The sequence below is a fragment of the Crinia signifera genome, chromosome 4, assembly GCF_055691185.1.
Source record: "Crinia signifera chromosome 4, ASM5569118v1, whole genome shotgun sequence".
Lineage (NCBI taxonomy): Eukaryota > Metazoa > Chordata > Amphibia > Anura > Myobatrachidae > Crinia > Crinia signifera.
Genome location: NC_139220.1, coordinates 160622558 through 160637599, shown reverse-complemented (window position 1 = coordinate 160637599; position 15042 = coordinate 160622558). Strand labels below are relative to the sequence as shown.

At 42.5% G+C, this 15042-nt stretch overlaps 1 protein-coding gene across 1 annotated transcript; it reads right to left on the bottom strand.

Moving 5' to 3' along the window:
- Positions 1 to 10905: 10905 nt before the first annotated feature.
- Positions 10906 to 14842, bottom strand: LOC146072452 (secreted frizzled-related protein 2-like). Its single transcript, XM_083179688.1, has 4 exons — positions 14095 to 14842; positions 13311 to 13480; positions 13117 to 13209; positions 10906 to 11744 (listed from the first exon to the last, which is right to left on the bottom strand). The coding sequence occupies exons 1-4, from the start codon at positions 14397 to 14399 to the stop codon at positions 11437 to 11439; spliced, it is 876 nt and encodes a 291-aa protein (XP_083035814.1). The 5' UTR covers positions 14400 to 14842; the 3' UTR covers positions 10906 to 11436.
- Between the last annotated feature and the right edge of the window lie 200 nt (positions 14843 to 15042).

Below are 15042 nucleotides of genomic sequence, written 5' to 3'. Positions count from 1 at the left end.
GACTGGGGTAATAGCGAAGTCATACACAAATAGCTAGGTATGCAAATGCAAATCTTGGTTACCACATGCACAGTATAGACACAAGAGCAATGGCAAATAATCACCCACACAACCACCAGTACTGCATCCACCTTTAGATCAGGCCTGTGGTAGGACTATTCACACTTTGATTAATTAGCTCCTTTCATGAAACGATCATTTGTATTTTTATGACAGTAATTCATAAAAAATGTCATTGGTTTAGCTGGAAAAGTTCAGATAATTTCCGGTGTAACTTGCAGCCACAAACATCATGGGTTCCCTTGTTAATAGAGCCTACATATTTTACTCTACGCTTACATGCCCAAACTATGGCCCTCCAGCTGTCGTGAAACTACAAGTCCCATCATGCCTTGCCACAGTTTTGCTATTAGGGAACGCAATAGCATGGCAAGGCAAGGCATGCTGGGATGCGTGGTTTCACAACAGCTGGAGGGCCACAGTTTGGACATGCCAGCGTAAGTCTTGGCAATGTGCCTATTTGAACACGTCTTAAAATGAAATCATCCACTTTTATTGTGTGTGTGTGTGTGTCGTGTGTGTGTGTGTGTGTGTACGCATGAGGGGGGGGTGCATAGTAGTATAAAATAGTGTTCACATGTAGTGTATACAGTTTGCATGTACTTGACTGATTTATTATACCTCTAACGTTTCATTTTATCCTTAACAATTTCTTTCTGAATAAAACTGACATTTATTGAGACATATTTCAGAGATAGCATTGGCAGGTACAAATAAACAAACATGTTATAAGATAAATGTTATTCATAATGTTATAAACAAACATATGATCAAAAAATTGAAAGCACAAAATTTTTTTTTTTTTCAATCGCACAATTTCTTTTCCACCTGAATGCAACTCTCACTCATATATACTCCAACGTCTATATTAGAGCCGAACAGGGCTTGCCTGTGCGTGTTATGTGAGTTTAACACTGAATCCATTGTTGTTTTCCACCTTTGTTTAGCAGGGTAAAGCAGTGTTGAGTAAATAAAGACCTAGAAATACACCCAAACATAGATTTTATTCTCAATAAAGGGAGAAGGGCATTAACACACTGTTGGTACAACCACCAGTAGTGAGATTCCTTTGATGTCTCATATACAGAGGGCTACAGTGACTTTGAAAGCTGGTCATATTCATTGGGGTTGGCCTCTATTCTGACAAGCGTCTCCAATGAGTCATACAGCATCTCATAAATAACTTGGTCACATGTATAAGGTTATTTAAATACATATACATTTAAATGGTTTATCGGGAAAATAGCTCTTAATTGTCTGCAATGAAATATTACTGCATCAACATTGAGAGGATAATATGTATATTTCATCATTTCATATTTGGCCTTGCTTGGGACCAGTAGTATTTTGAATATTACATTTTTCCTTATTTTGGAATATATGCATACATTATAAAGATATCTTGGGAATGGGACCCACGCCTAAACACAGGATGCATTATTATTGTTGTTATTATTATTATTATTAATAATAATATTAATAATGTTATTTATATAGCACTTTTCTCCAAATAGGATTCCAAGTACTTTACATTTGCCTTTACAGCACAAGAGAAACAAAAACTAGCTGAACAGTGGATATTAGTGAAATGCTTGAGTGAACAGGAAAGTCTTGAGTCTATTTTTGAAAGATTCTACAGTGAAGGCTCTCACATTGGGCGTTAAGGTGCCCACAGACGCTACAATTGTACTGTGCTATGCGTTTTTGACTGTACAATGGTTCTATACAATTTTTCTTCCAGCTTGATATGAGATGTGCATGTGATGAACCCATGTTTGTAATGTTAAATTTCAGATGTAGTCTAAAAAGTACGTGCAGCACATACTTTTTTAGACATACAATATCGGGCTCCCGGGAACGCGCATCGCATCGCACAAGCCCATAAACACCATCCAATAATTGTACATAAGATGCAATTTGTGCTTAAAAAGTACAAAACGCATTCGATAATTGATGCGTCTGTGGGCACCTTTAGTCAGATCTGAGCTCAGTACAAATTTTTTGAAAAATGGGCAAAACCATGTGCACTGCAGGAGGAGCAGATGTAAAGAGAGTTAGATTTGTGTGTGTTATTTTGTTTCTGTGCAGGGTACATACTGACTGCATTATTTTTAGACTGCAATTTAGATTTCAGTTTCAGCACACCCCACTCAAATGTAACTCTCTTTGCACAGGTTACATCTGCCCCACCTGCAGTGCACATGGTTTTGCCCATTTTCCAAACAAATTTGTACTGAGCTCAGATCTGAATAAGGCCCATTGTACGGTGGAGAGTGTTCCACAGAGGCGGAGCCACAAAGCTGTAATCTCGACCTCCAGACAAATCTTTTTTTAGTAAGATTTAGTAAGAAATCTTCAGGTTTTTTTAAAGTGGCAATCATTTACACTGCAAAACCATTTTAATTTTGCAGTGTAAATGATTGCCGCTTTAAAAAAACTGGAGATTTCTTATAAAATCTCTCACTTGCTTAATCTCTCATCCTATTAAATTTCACCCTTTATGTAGGAAAAAGGGAAAGCCATGGATCAAGTAAGGGATTGTTGTCCACCATACGGGTCATATACCATGTTGTGTTAGGAAAAGATTTAGCACTGCATAAAATTCTCTAGAACTTGGAGCAGTTGTCATATTTATTGTCACTTATAGATAACTGGTACTATGTGCTCCATGAAAATGACATCAGGGTGGACCGAGTTATTTGCAATGGAATACGGTGACTTCTGCAGAACTAAATGACTTATAATCTATTAGTAATTGTGTAACAGTACTGGAATGTTTTCATGCAGTTTATAGTTGGCAAAAAGGCATGTTTCCTGATATTATCCTGAGGCCGATTCACACCTGATCGCTGCTGAGCAAATCCGCACAGCTGCCGATTATCAATGAACTGCGCATGCGTATGGGCCGCCTGGTGGGTGCACTGTTAGCGAAGAAACCTATTACTTTTTTTCATTACAAGGTGATTAACAGGAAGTAGGTGCCTGGAGCTGGTAACCGGCCGTTTAGTGGGAGTGCTCAGAAAACTGCTGGGAGTATCAGGGAAAATGCAGGTGTGCCCAAGTATTTTAGGGGAGGGTGTGCGAAGTCAGCTCTAGGCTGGTTATACCAGTATTCATTGCAGCCGTCGAGTAAGTCCCTGGCTACCCCTAGCTTGCGATGGAAAAATCGAAGTGGCTTGTGAAGGGATTTGGACTTTTTTTCCTCGCCTGCAAAGTCTCCCCTAGCCATAAACATCCATTCGCACAGTTTGCACATCAATTTGCAAAACGGGATAACACTAGAGCAGGGTGGCATCTATCGCTATCTATTGGCCGCTGCACATTGCTCAGCAGAGATAAGGTCTGAATCGGCTCCAGTATCGGCTCCAGTATCTTCTGACAGGGGAGGACTCAGTTTTATGCACAGAAAAGCTTTGAAGCCAGCATATTTAATTTACATAGAATGATGAAAGCTAGCCATTAATAAGAATAATAAGGTCTGACAGGAATGATAAATGCCTTTAAAGCAGGTTTTTTATTTTAAGTTAATTATTTATAAATTTTGTCAACTATAAAGAAAAAATATGTGGAGCGAATAAATGTATAATATAATGGTATGAAGATAAATGGAGTAAAAAAAGAAAGAAGAAGCAGCAAAGTAGTTCCAGGATTTATGTTCTTCGCAGATTTTTGGCCAAATGTAATAGACTCAGAGTTTGGCAGCCGTGCGGGTTTTATTTAAAGCGGCAATCATTTACAAGGTAAAAGCATGCCTTATAAGCGACTACATCTTTAAAAAAAACTCTGAGTTCAGTCGGCATCCAGCACGCTGGCCGAACTATGACATTTTACCACTTATGTCATCATGAAGTCATTTTCCACTTACTGGCATTATTCTCATTGAGCATTCCTGTGGAAGATGAGTGTTTTTTTTTAATAAAATGATAGTGGGCACATTTACCTATTGTAATTAGAGACGCAGAGCGGCTGGTGTACAGTTTTGTGCAAATCTGCACTGCAGTGGGGCAAAGGTATAATGAGCTGACCTATAGGGTAGGGGTGTACCCTAGCTCAATAAATGAGGCTGCCCAAAATTTGTGTGTTACATTTAAAATAGTCCCTTATTTATTTTATTTATATAGTGCTTTTCTCCAACAGACATCAAGGCACTTTATCTTCCCTAAATGCTAGAAAAATCCATGGTACTTATGTAGTAACTGGGCTGCCGATTTTGAAATCGGGTCCATCGCATCGCATCGCACCCGACCAAATCGCATGCGATGCGATGCGATGCGATGGACCCGATTTTTCCATAGGATTCAATGTTAAAATGGACTGAGTCCATTTTAACATGGAATTCAATGGGAAAAAGGGGTCCTTTTCATACCCCTACTATCCAAGTGGGCATGGAGTTGGATATAAACCTGTGGCGAGCGTAGCGAGCCACCGAGCCCGAAGCGTGGCGAGCGTAGCGAGCCCCGCGAGGGGACACAGAATACCGTCCCCTCGCGGGGCTCGCTTCGCTCGCCACGCTTCGGGCTCGGTGGCTCGCTACGCTCGCCACAGGTTTATATCCAACTCCATGCCCACTTGGATAGTAGGGGTATGAAAAGGACCCCTTTTTCCCATTGAATTCCATGTTAAAATGGACTCAGTCCATTTTAACATTGAATCCTATGGAAAAATCGGGTCATCGCATCGCATCGCATCGCATCGTATGCGATGCGATGCGATATCGCATCGCATCGCATCTGATTGTATGCCTTAACTTAAGGCATACAATCAAAAAATCGGCAGCCCAGATACTACATAAGTACCAAATCCATTTCCGCCCCTGTTCACTACAACACGGTCTGCTTAGGAGCAAATAATGTATGTTCCTTCTACCTACACCCCCCCCCCCCCCCCCTCCCTCCCTCCCCCACACACTTTTTTCTTTTTCTCGGCATTACAGTCTGAACTGGAAATGTTCTAGACATCTTACATGTTGTTAAATGTTACATGTATACAAGGTATTGAAAGTAACACTTTCAGCCAAAGTTTACTTTGTGCATTGCCACCTCATTAGTGTCCTAGGACTCCCTGAAAAGTCTTTTGCCATGTAAAGTGGGAGCATCCAAACCAGACCTGACACTCTTATTTTGCATCATTAATCTGCAGACAGGTTAAACAGACTGATTGATGCCTTGTTCTACTCCGCCCCCTGTCTGGAGCTTTTGTCTCCTTTAGCATTAGTTCAATATCAGTGCTACAGGGCCTAGTGTTGACATTACTGTATCCGGCTAGTGCACCTTTCATAAGCAAGAAAATCTATAGCTGTTCAAACAGCTCCAAATACAAGCGTATCCATGGACTGCGTATTTGTAAAACATACACATATTATTTTTATTTCCATCATATCTACACACATTATAATGCAGCTCTAAGTTTGTTAACCTACCAGTGTGTTTTTTGTTGGAAAGCCATTGATATAAAAAAGAAAAATGAAATATCTATTACAATAGCGTTATTAACCTCTTCAGTGGTATGCCTGGAAGTTTTCTGGGCTCAGCTGCGCTGCCGCAGCAGGCGGTCCGGGGAAATTTCCAGGCATAACACCAATATGAAGGAGTGCGCCAGCTGTGCACCACTGGCGCATCACCTCTCCGGGCACAAGCCCCCCTCCCACAGTGGTTGCTCCCCCCTCCCCTCTCGTTGCTCCCCCTCACCCGTCCGCCCCAGCATCATACGCTGGAGCTCCTCTGCTGTTGCCCCCACCGCCAATAGTTGCAGTGAGCAGGCGACAGGCTCGAGGATGTTCGGTGTGGCTCGTGGGGACTCTGGAGTGCTCCGGAGTTAGGGCGCCCAAGTCTTCCCGAACATCCCAGAGCCTGCCACCACCTGGTCATTGTCTGCTGCGAATGGCGGCTGGGGCAACGGCAGGGGACCTCCAGCGTACGATTGCCAGAGTGGGGGGGTTTGGCAACAAGAGGGGGAGCGGGGGGGGGGGGGGTGGCCCAATGTGGTGGGTTTTTCTGGGGCAGGACAAACCTGCCCTGGTAGGTTTGTCCTGCCCCAGCAAAACCCACCACTCAAAGGGTTAAGGAGGGTCTGAAGTGGAAAGAGAATGATCCATTCCAAAGACGTATTTAGAACTCATGGGGCCCTAGGCAAGAAACCGGTTTGGGGCCCTCCTCAAGCAAGCCATAGTACTATGATTTTGCTGCTGATTGCAGCTGGCACCGATAGAGTATGTTGACGTTTGTCTTTTGGAAGTAGACTTAATACCTGTAACACATTTAAAGTAAACTGACTGCATACAGTGGATGAAACCATTTTGTGTGTCCAAATATTTTTTTTATCTTATCAAAGAACATCAAAGGAACTTTAGGAGTGTGGGCAGGTCCATGTGATGTCATGATGACACGTGGTAATCATGCAATGCTCCTCTGTGAATGTTTTGGATGGCTAGGGTATCTTTATGCACCTGCTGTGCCCTAGGCAGGTGCCTAGGTTGCAGTGTGGAAAATCCTTTGATCCATTCTTAATAACAAACCTAAGCAGCCCAGATTACAAAGAATGCATTACATATATATATATTCTCAATTGATTCTAATATTCCTTATTATGAGGATTATTAATATTACTATTATTATAAAGTATTTGTTCAATGAAACTGCTTACCTAGGAGCACCCCAACATAGAAGGTTTCAAACGACTTTTAATGCATACTTGAGTTATACTACTTTCACATTGCAAACCCAGGTCCAACCCGGGATTTACAACCTGGCACCGACCCGGGTCGGACCCTCTAACTTGTACTTTTAACCAGGGTTATTGCCGGGTTGGCACCTTTTCAGTCATCCCAGGCCAGTCATTAAAACACCATGTAAGTCATTTTAATTGGACTTTTTTTTTTTAGCTCAGAAGAGGACAAAAGGAGAGGGTAGGGCCAGCTCACAGCATTGCAGCAATCATGGTCGACAGGGCACAAGGCTGGAGCTCTGACTTCATGCTTGCTTCTACTTCAGCCAGTTTATTAACTACCTGCTGCTGAGTTCTGTGAAAGCCAGAGGACTCCATCTATTGGGCAACTTTTCTGAAAACAACAGAATCTTTGACAGTTCCTGTCAGCTGCCTGGCAATCTTTGCCTCACCCCTTAAGGCCCCCATACATTATGCGATTTGGGCCCGAATTCATCCAATTTGGATGAATCGGGCCGTGAAATCGGCCCAAATCGCATGTTTTGACACCCCGTCCGACCCGATGTGCGGTCCCGTGCGCATCGGATCGGAGTCAGGCAGTCGCACCTAAATCTTATGTGCAGTCTCCGGGCAGGGTTAGCTGGCAGGGGACGCTGGGGAACTGCAGGAAAGAGTCGGGCAAGGTGAGCTGACAAATAGTCAGCAGGCGGGGGGATGCCGGTGAGCTGGGCATGGGGAGACGCTGGCAGGGGCAGCAGGGCAGTGGACACATAGGCAGCGGGCGGGGGGACGCCGGTGAACCGGAGAGGGGAACTGGTCGCGAGCTGGGCAGGAGGTTCAGGCAGCAGCAAGGAAGAAAAACCCCAATACAAACAAATGGGCAGCCAGTGATTGGCTGAGAGCTCTCTCAGCCAATCAGAGAGCTCTCAGCTAATCACTGGCTGCCCATTCCGGGTTGCTCAACCCAGGATATTTAATATTGGTGCATTTAGAGTCCACCCCCACCCGGGTTATGCAGCCTCAACCCAGCAATAACCTGAGTTATTTTGGCGATGTGAAAGGGGTATTATTGTAATGCAAGCTGAGAAAGTTTTTTGATAACCCAGTACCATCATAATGGTATTTGGGCAGCATGGATGGTGTAATGGTTAGCATTACTGCCTCATAGCACTGAGGTTATGGGTCAGAGTCCCACCATGGCCCTAACTGTGCAGAGTTTGTATATTCTCCCTGTGCTTGCATGGGTTTCCTCTGGGCACTCCGGTTTCCTCCCACAAACCAAAAATATACTATGGTATGTTATTAATAATTGTCTCCCAACAAAAATGAACTCTAAAATGAATGTGCATGTACGTGTGGTTTGGAATATAGATTGTAAGCTCCACTGGGGCAGGGACTATTCTCTGTAAAGTGCTCCAGCATATGTGTGTGCTATATAAATAACTGATAATAAATGAATACATTTGTATGTTGTTAATTTAAGTACAATTGGGGAAATTTGCTAAGATGTGTATTCTACTTCACATGTGATGTTGCTATGGGCAACCAATCAGATCCTGTCTAGTATCTTCTATCTAGAGGGTGCTAAATAAATAAGAAGTAAATTCTGATTGGTTGCACATAGCAACATCACATGTGAAGTCAAATACACATCTTAATAAATTTCCCCCAATGAATTTACAGAAAGGAAAACCTTTTTTAAATCACACTTTGCTGCTATTGGATTACGTAATTGTCTGTCATTTATTTTCAGAAGTACTGAATACCGTGTACTGATCATAGATGTAATATACAGTATATAAAGTATGAATCTTGGACAGGGCTACACAGCTATTGGTGTTAAGAGCCTATAACACACAGGACTTGTCAATGATTTGTCATTATTACATTTGTACATCAAAGCGTACATTAGAAACCTGGTTTTGCCATGTAAATGATTGCTGTCTTATATATGGGTGTGGGTCATATGGTCGACCATAAGTTGGTCGACAGTCATTAGGTCGACACCACTAGGTCGACATGCTGAAAGGTCAACATGGGTCTAGGGCGACAGGTCATTAGGTTGACACAAGCATTTGGTCGACATGTTCTAGGTTGACATGAGATTTTTCACAGTTTTTTTACCTGAATGTCGACACAGGTGACATGGACACAGGATAAAGTGCATAGCTCACTATGCTCGCATTGCTTCAGGCACGGTGCCTCGCTGCACTTGGCACAGTATTTTATTCTCCCACCACACCCTAGTGGATGGTAGGGCATGAAATACCACCCGTCGGTACATATCGGCTCAAAAAAAGAGTGAAAAACCCCATGTCGACCTTTTGAATGTCGACCAAGACCATGTCGACATAATGACCTGTCAACCTTGTCCCATGTTGACCTAGACCCATGTCGACCTTTCAAGCATGTCGACCTAATGGAGTTGACCTAATGACTGCCGACCAACATGCTGTCCACCTAATGACCGCATCTCCTTATATATATGGGCTGGTTAGCATAAAGTCCTGCAGTGCCTGCAACTTCCATGCTATTACATTTCACCCCAGATATTTTTACAAATGATTACATGAAGCACAAATGATTGCTTCCCACATAACATATAAATGTGTATTGTGTAACCACAAGATGCCATAGCCATGCTTCCCTTGGCACACACTGCTATGATACTGCTTCTTCAATATGGGGAAAAAGCTACTTTGGTCACATCCCTACCTAGTACTGGTATCCAGCCAATCTCTTAGTTACTCTCTGGCTATGGGTAAAGCTGTGTACACACAGCGATTCATGTAAGCGATTTTGACTACATTGTCAAAATGGCTTAGAATGTGTCCCTGTATCACCCTGTGGGGGTTATTCAGGTTGATTCGCTCGGATGCGAATTTGCACCCTTGCGAATCAACCAAACCCTGCCTTGCGAATGGCTGCCGTCACCCATTCGCAAGGGTGACTCACTCGCAGGGGCCTGCAAATGGAAGTTACACAGTAACATCCATTTGCAGGGCGGGGGGGACCTCCCACATCTTTTGAAGGTCGCTATGAGCAACCTTACATATGCGTGCACGCAGAGGAAATGGGCGGGCAGCTGACTCCGTGATTCCCTATGTTACCACTGTCTGGTAGTTTAACTGGCTTCTGACAAACAAAATAATCCTAGTGTGTGCATATTATAGAGAACTTACATTGTAAGCTCCACTGTGACAGGGACTGATGTGAATCACCAAGTAGAAATGGGTTTATCATATAAATAAATACATAATAATGTCATATTAATAATTGTGTAAATTGGTATAATAACTACACCCAATGCTGTTAAAATGACTATCCTGTTTTTCATACAATATACTGTACATTGAGCATTTTAGCTGACCTGTATGTTATTGTTAGAGACAGGATTATATGCATTTGCATATTTGCATATGCATTCGCATATTTTGCCCATTCTCACTTGTTATTGCATATTTTACCTAAAATCTAGTGATGGTGCATATTTTAGGACCCACCAGCTTTCCAACCACGAATCACAGCACTGATTTTCCCTCGTGCTGGCCAGGTAGTGGTAGAGTGTGCAGGCCGGGCCAATATGTGCGCAGTGTGGGGGACCTTGCTCTAGGCTGCCAATCAATTTTAATAAAAGTCAGTCGGGGTGGGTTATGCCACAAAGCTCCTGAACCTTTGCCTGCCCCTGGCCAGGGACTTTGCGCCAAGAGAGAGACTTCGGCAGCAGAGGAGGTGGGCGGAAGGATTGTGACATCACGCGGCACGGAGGAAACTCCGGGTCACAGTGAGTATGCGGCACAGGGAAAGCCTTCCACTGCGCTGCTTTCACATGCTATGCTGACATTTGATCCATCTGCGCTGGAGAGGATGGTCCGTGTAGTTGATAACAGAAGAGCCTAGGACGCTGCAGTCTGCTGTAGCAGCCTGGAAGGAAAAAAATCCTGTGTACAGCACTAGACATCTGCAGACGCTGTGGGCCTATTTTTGAGGTTTATTTGCAACTAATAGGATGCTGATTTTTAAATAAATAAGTTAAAAATGACTTTTTTTATTATTTAATGTAGCATATTTTAACACTTTTCATGCATATTTTAAGTATTTTTCATGCATATTTCAAGCTTTTTATATTGCATATAATCCTGTCTCTAGTTATTATCATACAACATGAATATGTGGTGAAACAGGTTGGTGTATTCTGCTGTCATGTACCAAGCATTAGGCACACACAGTCATTCTTTAGCAATACAGCGAGTCTGCTATTTTGAAGCAGCTGTGCTGCATGTTTCTGCACCTGTATGTAATGAACACATTCTCACCCCTTTATTATGTCATCTCATCCCAAACCATCTAGGTTTGTACAGATGCAAGTGTCAGAGCCGTAAGGCAGCGGCTGCATGCTTTGGATATGTCAGGATGACTGATGAATGGCTAACATTCATTTCTCCTGACACAATGTCACAAATCTACTTGTGGATTCAGAGAGAAAACATGGACCGCTCACAAGCATTCATTTTATATCATAATATATTTTTTACATTCTATACACATTTTATATCATTTTGCAACATTGCATTTCACTTGCAGCATTACAGGGTGCTTCGGGTCTATATAAGTCTTTATAAAATATATAAGTATATATCTATATATATAGCTATTTACATCTGTTTCTGATAGAGTGCCTTGGATATTATAAGTCAAAGTACAATTGTTGTATTAACATTTATGGTGCCTCCACTTTCTGATGGCCAGTGTCAGCTGACTGTCTCTCTTTTGCCATTGGAATACACGGTTGATAACGACCTTTCCATGTTGTAGATTGCCGACAAGGATGTAGACCATAGCCCTTGGATGACGAACCATCCTTTGGGCACAGTTTTCGTTGATCCGCAGCCACTGTTCAAGCATGTTATGTGTGTCATATGGAAGCAGCATTCCCCGCTGAATGAATTCTACTGGGCCTTCAGTCACATAGTCTTGAAATCCTGAAGTAAACCTTGTTTTTGTGAATGTTACTTTCACAGCTGTTAATAAAACAAATAAAAAAGTCATTAGTATATAGAAGTCTCATAAGTGTTCCACATGAATAATGAATTGCCTTCTAAAGCTAAATAGACCAGACATGTCCAAACTATGGCCCTCCAGTTGTTATGAAACTACACATCCCAGCATGCCTTGACATATTTTTAGCATTCCCTAATAGCATAACTGTGGCAAGGGATGATGGGACTTGTAGTTTCACAAGAGCTGGAGGGCCATAGTTTGGACATGCATGTAATAGACGATAAACTTAGGTTATGCAGATTATTGGTCAACTGTCAATATGTAGACACTATATAGTCAACATGCATTAGGTCAACAGATGAAAGGTCAGAGGCAAGGACACTAGAAACATGTAAACATGCATAGGATACACATAAAGATATCCTTGCAAATAAATAAGGATAAAAGAGGGTTTAAGGGTAACAATATGGTTACAAAATTGGCTGGCAAGATGGGCCAAATGGTCTTTAACGCCTGTCAAATTCTATGTTTCTATGTCAACAGGTTCAAAAAGGGCGACACGACAATGATCAACACACCATTGTATGTCTGTATGTGAGCATACACATTTCCACTGATTGTGGTCACATATGATGAAAAATTATGCTCAATTTTATAAAAAAAATAAAATTGTATAAACCACTATCATGTCATCCTTTTTATACCTTTGGGCCTTACTCATGGTCTAACTTTTAACTATCGACCTAATACACGTCATGGGGGTCGACTTAATGACTACTAGACACCCCCCCCCCCCAAAAAAAAAGCACAGATATAGGCTGTTATAGGGGAATAAATGACACAGTGATTATCCCCATCACCTAACTAATATTGTCCATTGTTTTACAGTACCCAGTGAAGGACCATAGGTAGAATTGCAAAGTATAAAAAATTATATTAATTTGAATTAATTTGCATAAGATATTAGCATATAATTTAAATAAATACACTTATTTTTCACTGAAGGGTGCAACTTGTAACATGTTATATTAATAAGATCACAAATTATTGTACAGCTTAACTTTTAACATTAATGTGTTAGACTTCGAGTATATATTATTCTCATAAGCAATGGCTAACTGCAGCATTGGAAATCAGTATAGGTATTACCGAGATTACTGGTAAGAATATAAAGTACCACGTCCAGTGCCTACCTATGCAGTTTTTTTTTTTATCTGTCTATGACTCCTGATGATTACCCGGTTGTAAGCGTGTTATGCGTACAGTATTATTTGAATAATGCACCACTTCTTATTGTTTATGTTATTTTTCTTTTTTATTGTTTTGTATTCTCAAAACCCAATAAAAAATACATGATTCAAAAAATATATATATAGTAAAACATGCTCTTACCAAAGTCATTGTCACAGAAAGAATCCAGGACACTCTTATATGAATAAAACATTTCAATCAGTGGACATCCCTGGCATGTTGGCTTTGGCATTTCTACAATAAAGAAATAAAGGTTAGTTTAGAGTTTATCATTATGTAGAAATGTACAGAACACACATGTAATGTCTAGGGCTCCATTAGGGTAGTCCTGTTACCTTTGTATGTGTGCTGGTGCTCTTTGCTCAGGGTATCCAGACACATATCGTCTCCAGCCGGGAAGCGGTCACAGTCTAGGATCTCAGGCCAGGATTGGTCATGACAAGCCAGCACTGGAGCACAGCTGTCTCTCACAGCTTCACACATGCTACGACAGGGTTGGATGAACCTGGAAAAGAAACAAGAGTGTCATCCTCCAGTCTCGCCTTTGTACCAATCACAGCAAGTAGAGATTGCATCTGGCAGGTAGAGTTTACTCCTTTGTGTCATTAGGCAGCAAGTGGTTCTCCCAAGTTGGGGAGGAGAATGCACCTGTCTAACAGATGTCTTGTCCTGATGGCAATTGTACTTGCACAAACATCAACAAATGGTAGGCTGCATGTTGCAATCATCTCTTTTAGCGCATATAAAGCCAAATAAACTTTACAATGTGTGATTAGCAGATTATATTATTTGACATGACTGATGTATGACCCAGTTCCTGGCCAATATACTCATAGGGTACATTAAATAATGTGGGTAGAGTGACTGTACAGCAAGCAGACCCTTATGCTGCGCAGAGGAGCACAGGCAGAAGGGTACAGGTTGCTGAGCAGCAGGTGCCAGAGGTCTCCCTGCCCTAATACCAGCTAGTCTGCTGCCCACACTGTGCCATATATGTGTACCAACCCAAGGCAGGCAGACATACCTATACTATAGGTGGGTGTGATCCTGCACAGGCCTACAGAAGTGACAGAGTAATACAGTGCAAAGTAAGTGGAAGGCATGAGCAGTGGTACTTACGTATCCATGCAGACGGGGGCAAACAAGGAGCAGAGGAAGGTGCGGGCATAGGGGTGGCAGCCGGTCTGGAGAAGCTTATGCCACTCGGCTGACTTGGAGACAGCGTCGGCCAGGCTGGTCTGCCCCATCAGGTTGGGCAGCCGCATCTCCGTGTAGCCGACGTTATGGCACATGCTCAGTTCCTTGGGTATGGGGACACATTTTGTAGATAATCCAATATCAAAGGCGCCGTTTATGGCGGTAAGAACGCTGCAGAGCAGCAGCAGCAGGACAGTGCTCATCCTCATCATCATCATCATCATCATGCTCAGTGTATGGGAGCTGGGTGTGCTCCGGCGTCAGGTACTGCTGACCCCACCGCCTGATCCCCCCTCTTATATACACATGGGGGGAGCCCCCGGCCCAGTCATTATGCACGGCTTATCAGAACACACAAGCTGGGCTCAGTGCTCACTCAGGTGATTGTTGTGATAACGAAAAAGGTGGAGACACACCGGCATGGCAGACTTTGCTTGTAATTCTCATTTGCATAATACATTTCATTACCTTAATAGTGCCAGGACTGCACTTCATCGTGTAGACTGGGATGTTAGAAATTGGGACAAATTGGGGTTTTGTTATGTACATGCTAAGTGGCAAGGTGAGGGAGCCAGGACAGACTGGCTGTCTCCTCAGCATTGTGCTCTACCAGTGCTGGCCTGACATATCCCAGGGATGGACTTATCAATGAGCATTGCTAGTACTAATTGCTCTGTATCATGCAGCACATTTGTACAGTCTGCAGAAAATGTGCCTTATGTTACCAGGTGTTATCAAGTCTTTTTCTGGCATTAAAACAACTTTGAGTCTGGAGCCTACATCCATAACAGACTGTTCTAATTATCTGTCTGAGTCTGATCTTGTAGGCAGCCGATACAGATATGACTTATTCCATAACATGGGACAACC

Excerpts from the sequence above, each read along its gene's own strand:
- LOC146072452 (XM_083179688.1), bottom strand. The coding sequence starts at position 14,399 with ATGATGATGATGATGATGATGAGGATGAGCACTGTCCTGCTGCTGCTG. Across the intron at positions 13,481-14,094 it reads GCCCCCGTCTGCATGGATAC|GTTCATCCAACCCTGTCGTA; the intron begins GTAAGTACCACT and ends TTTCTTTTCCAG. Across the intron at positions 11,745-13,116 it reads TTTCTGTGACAATGACTTTG|CTGTGAAAGTAACATTCACA; the intron begins GTAAGAGCATGT and ends TTTTATTAACAG.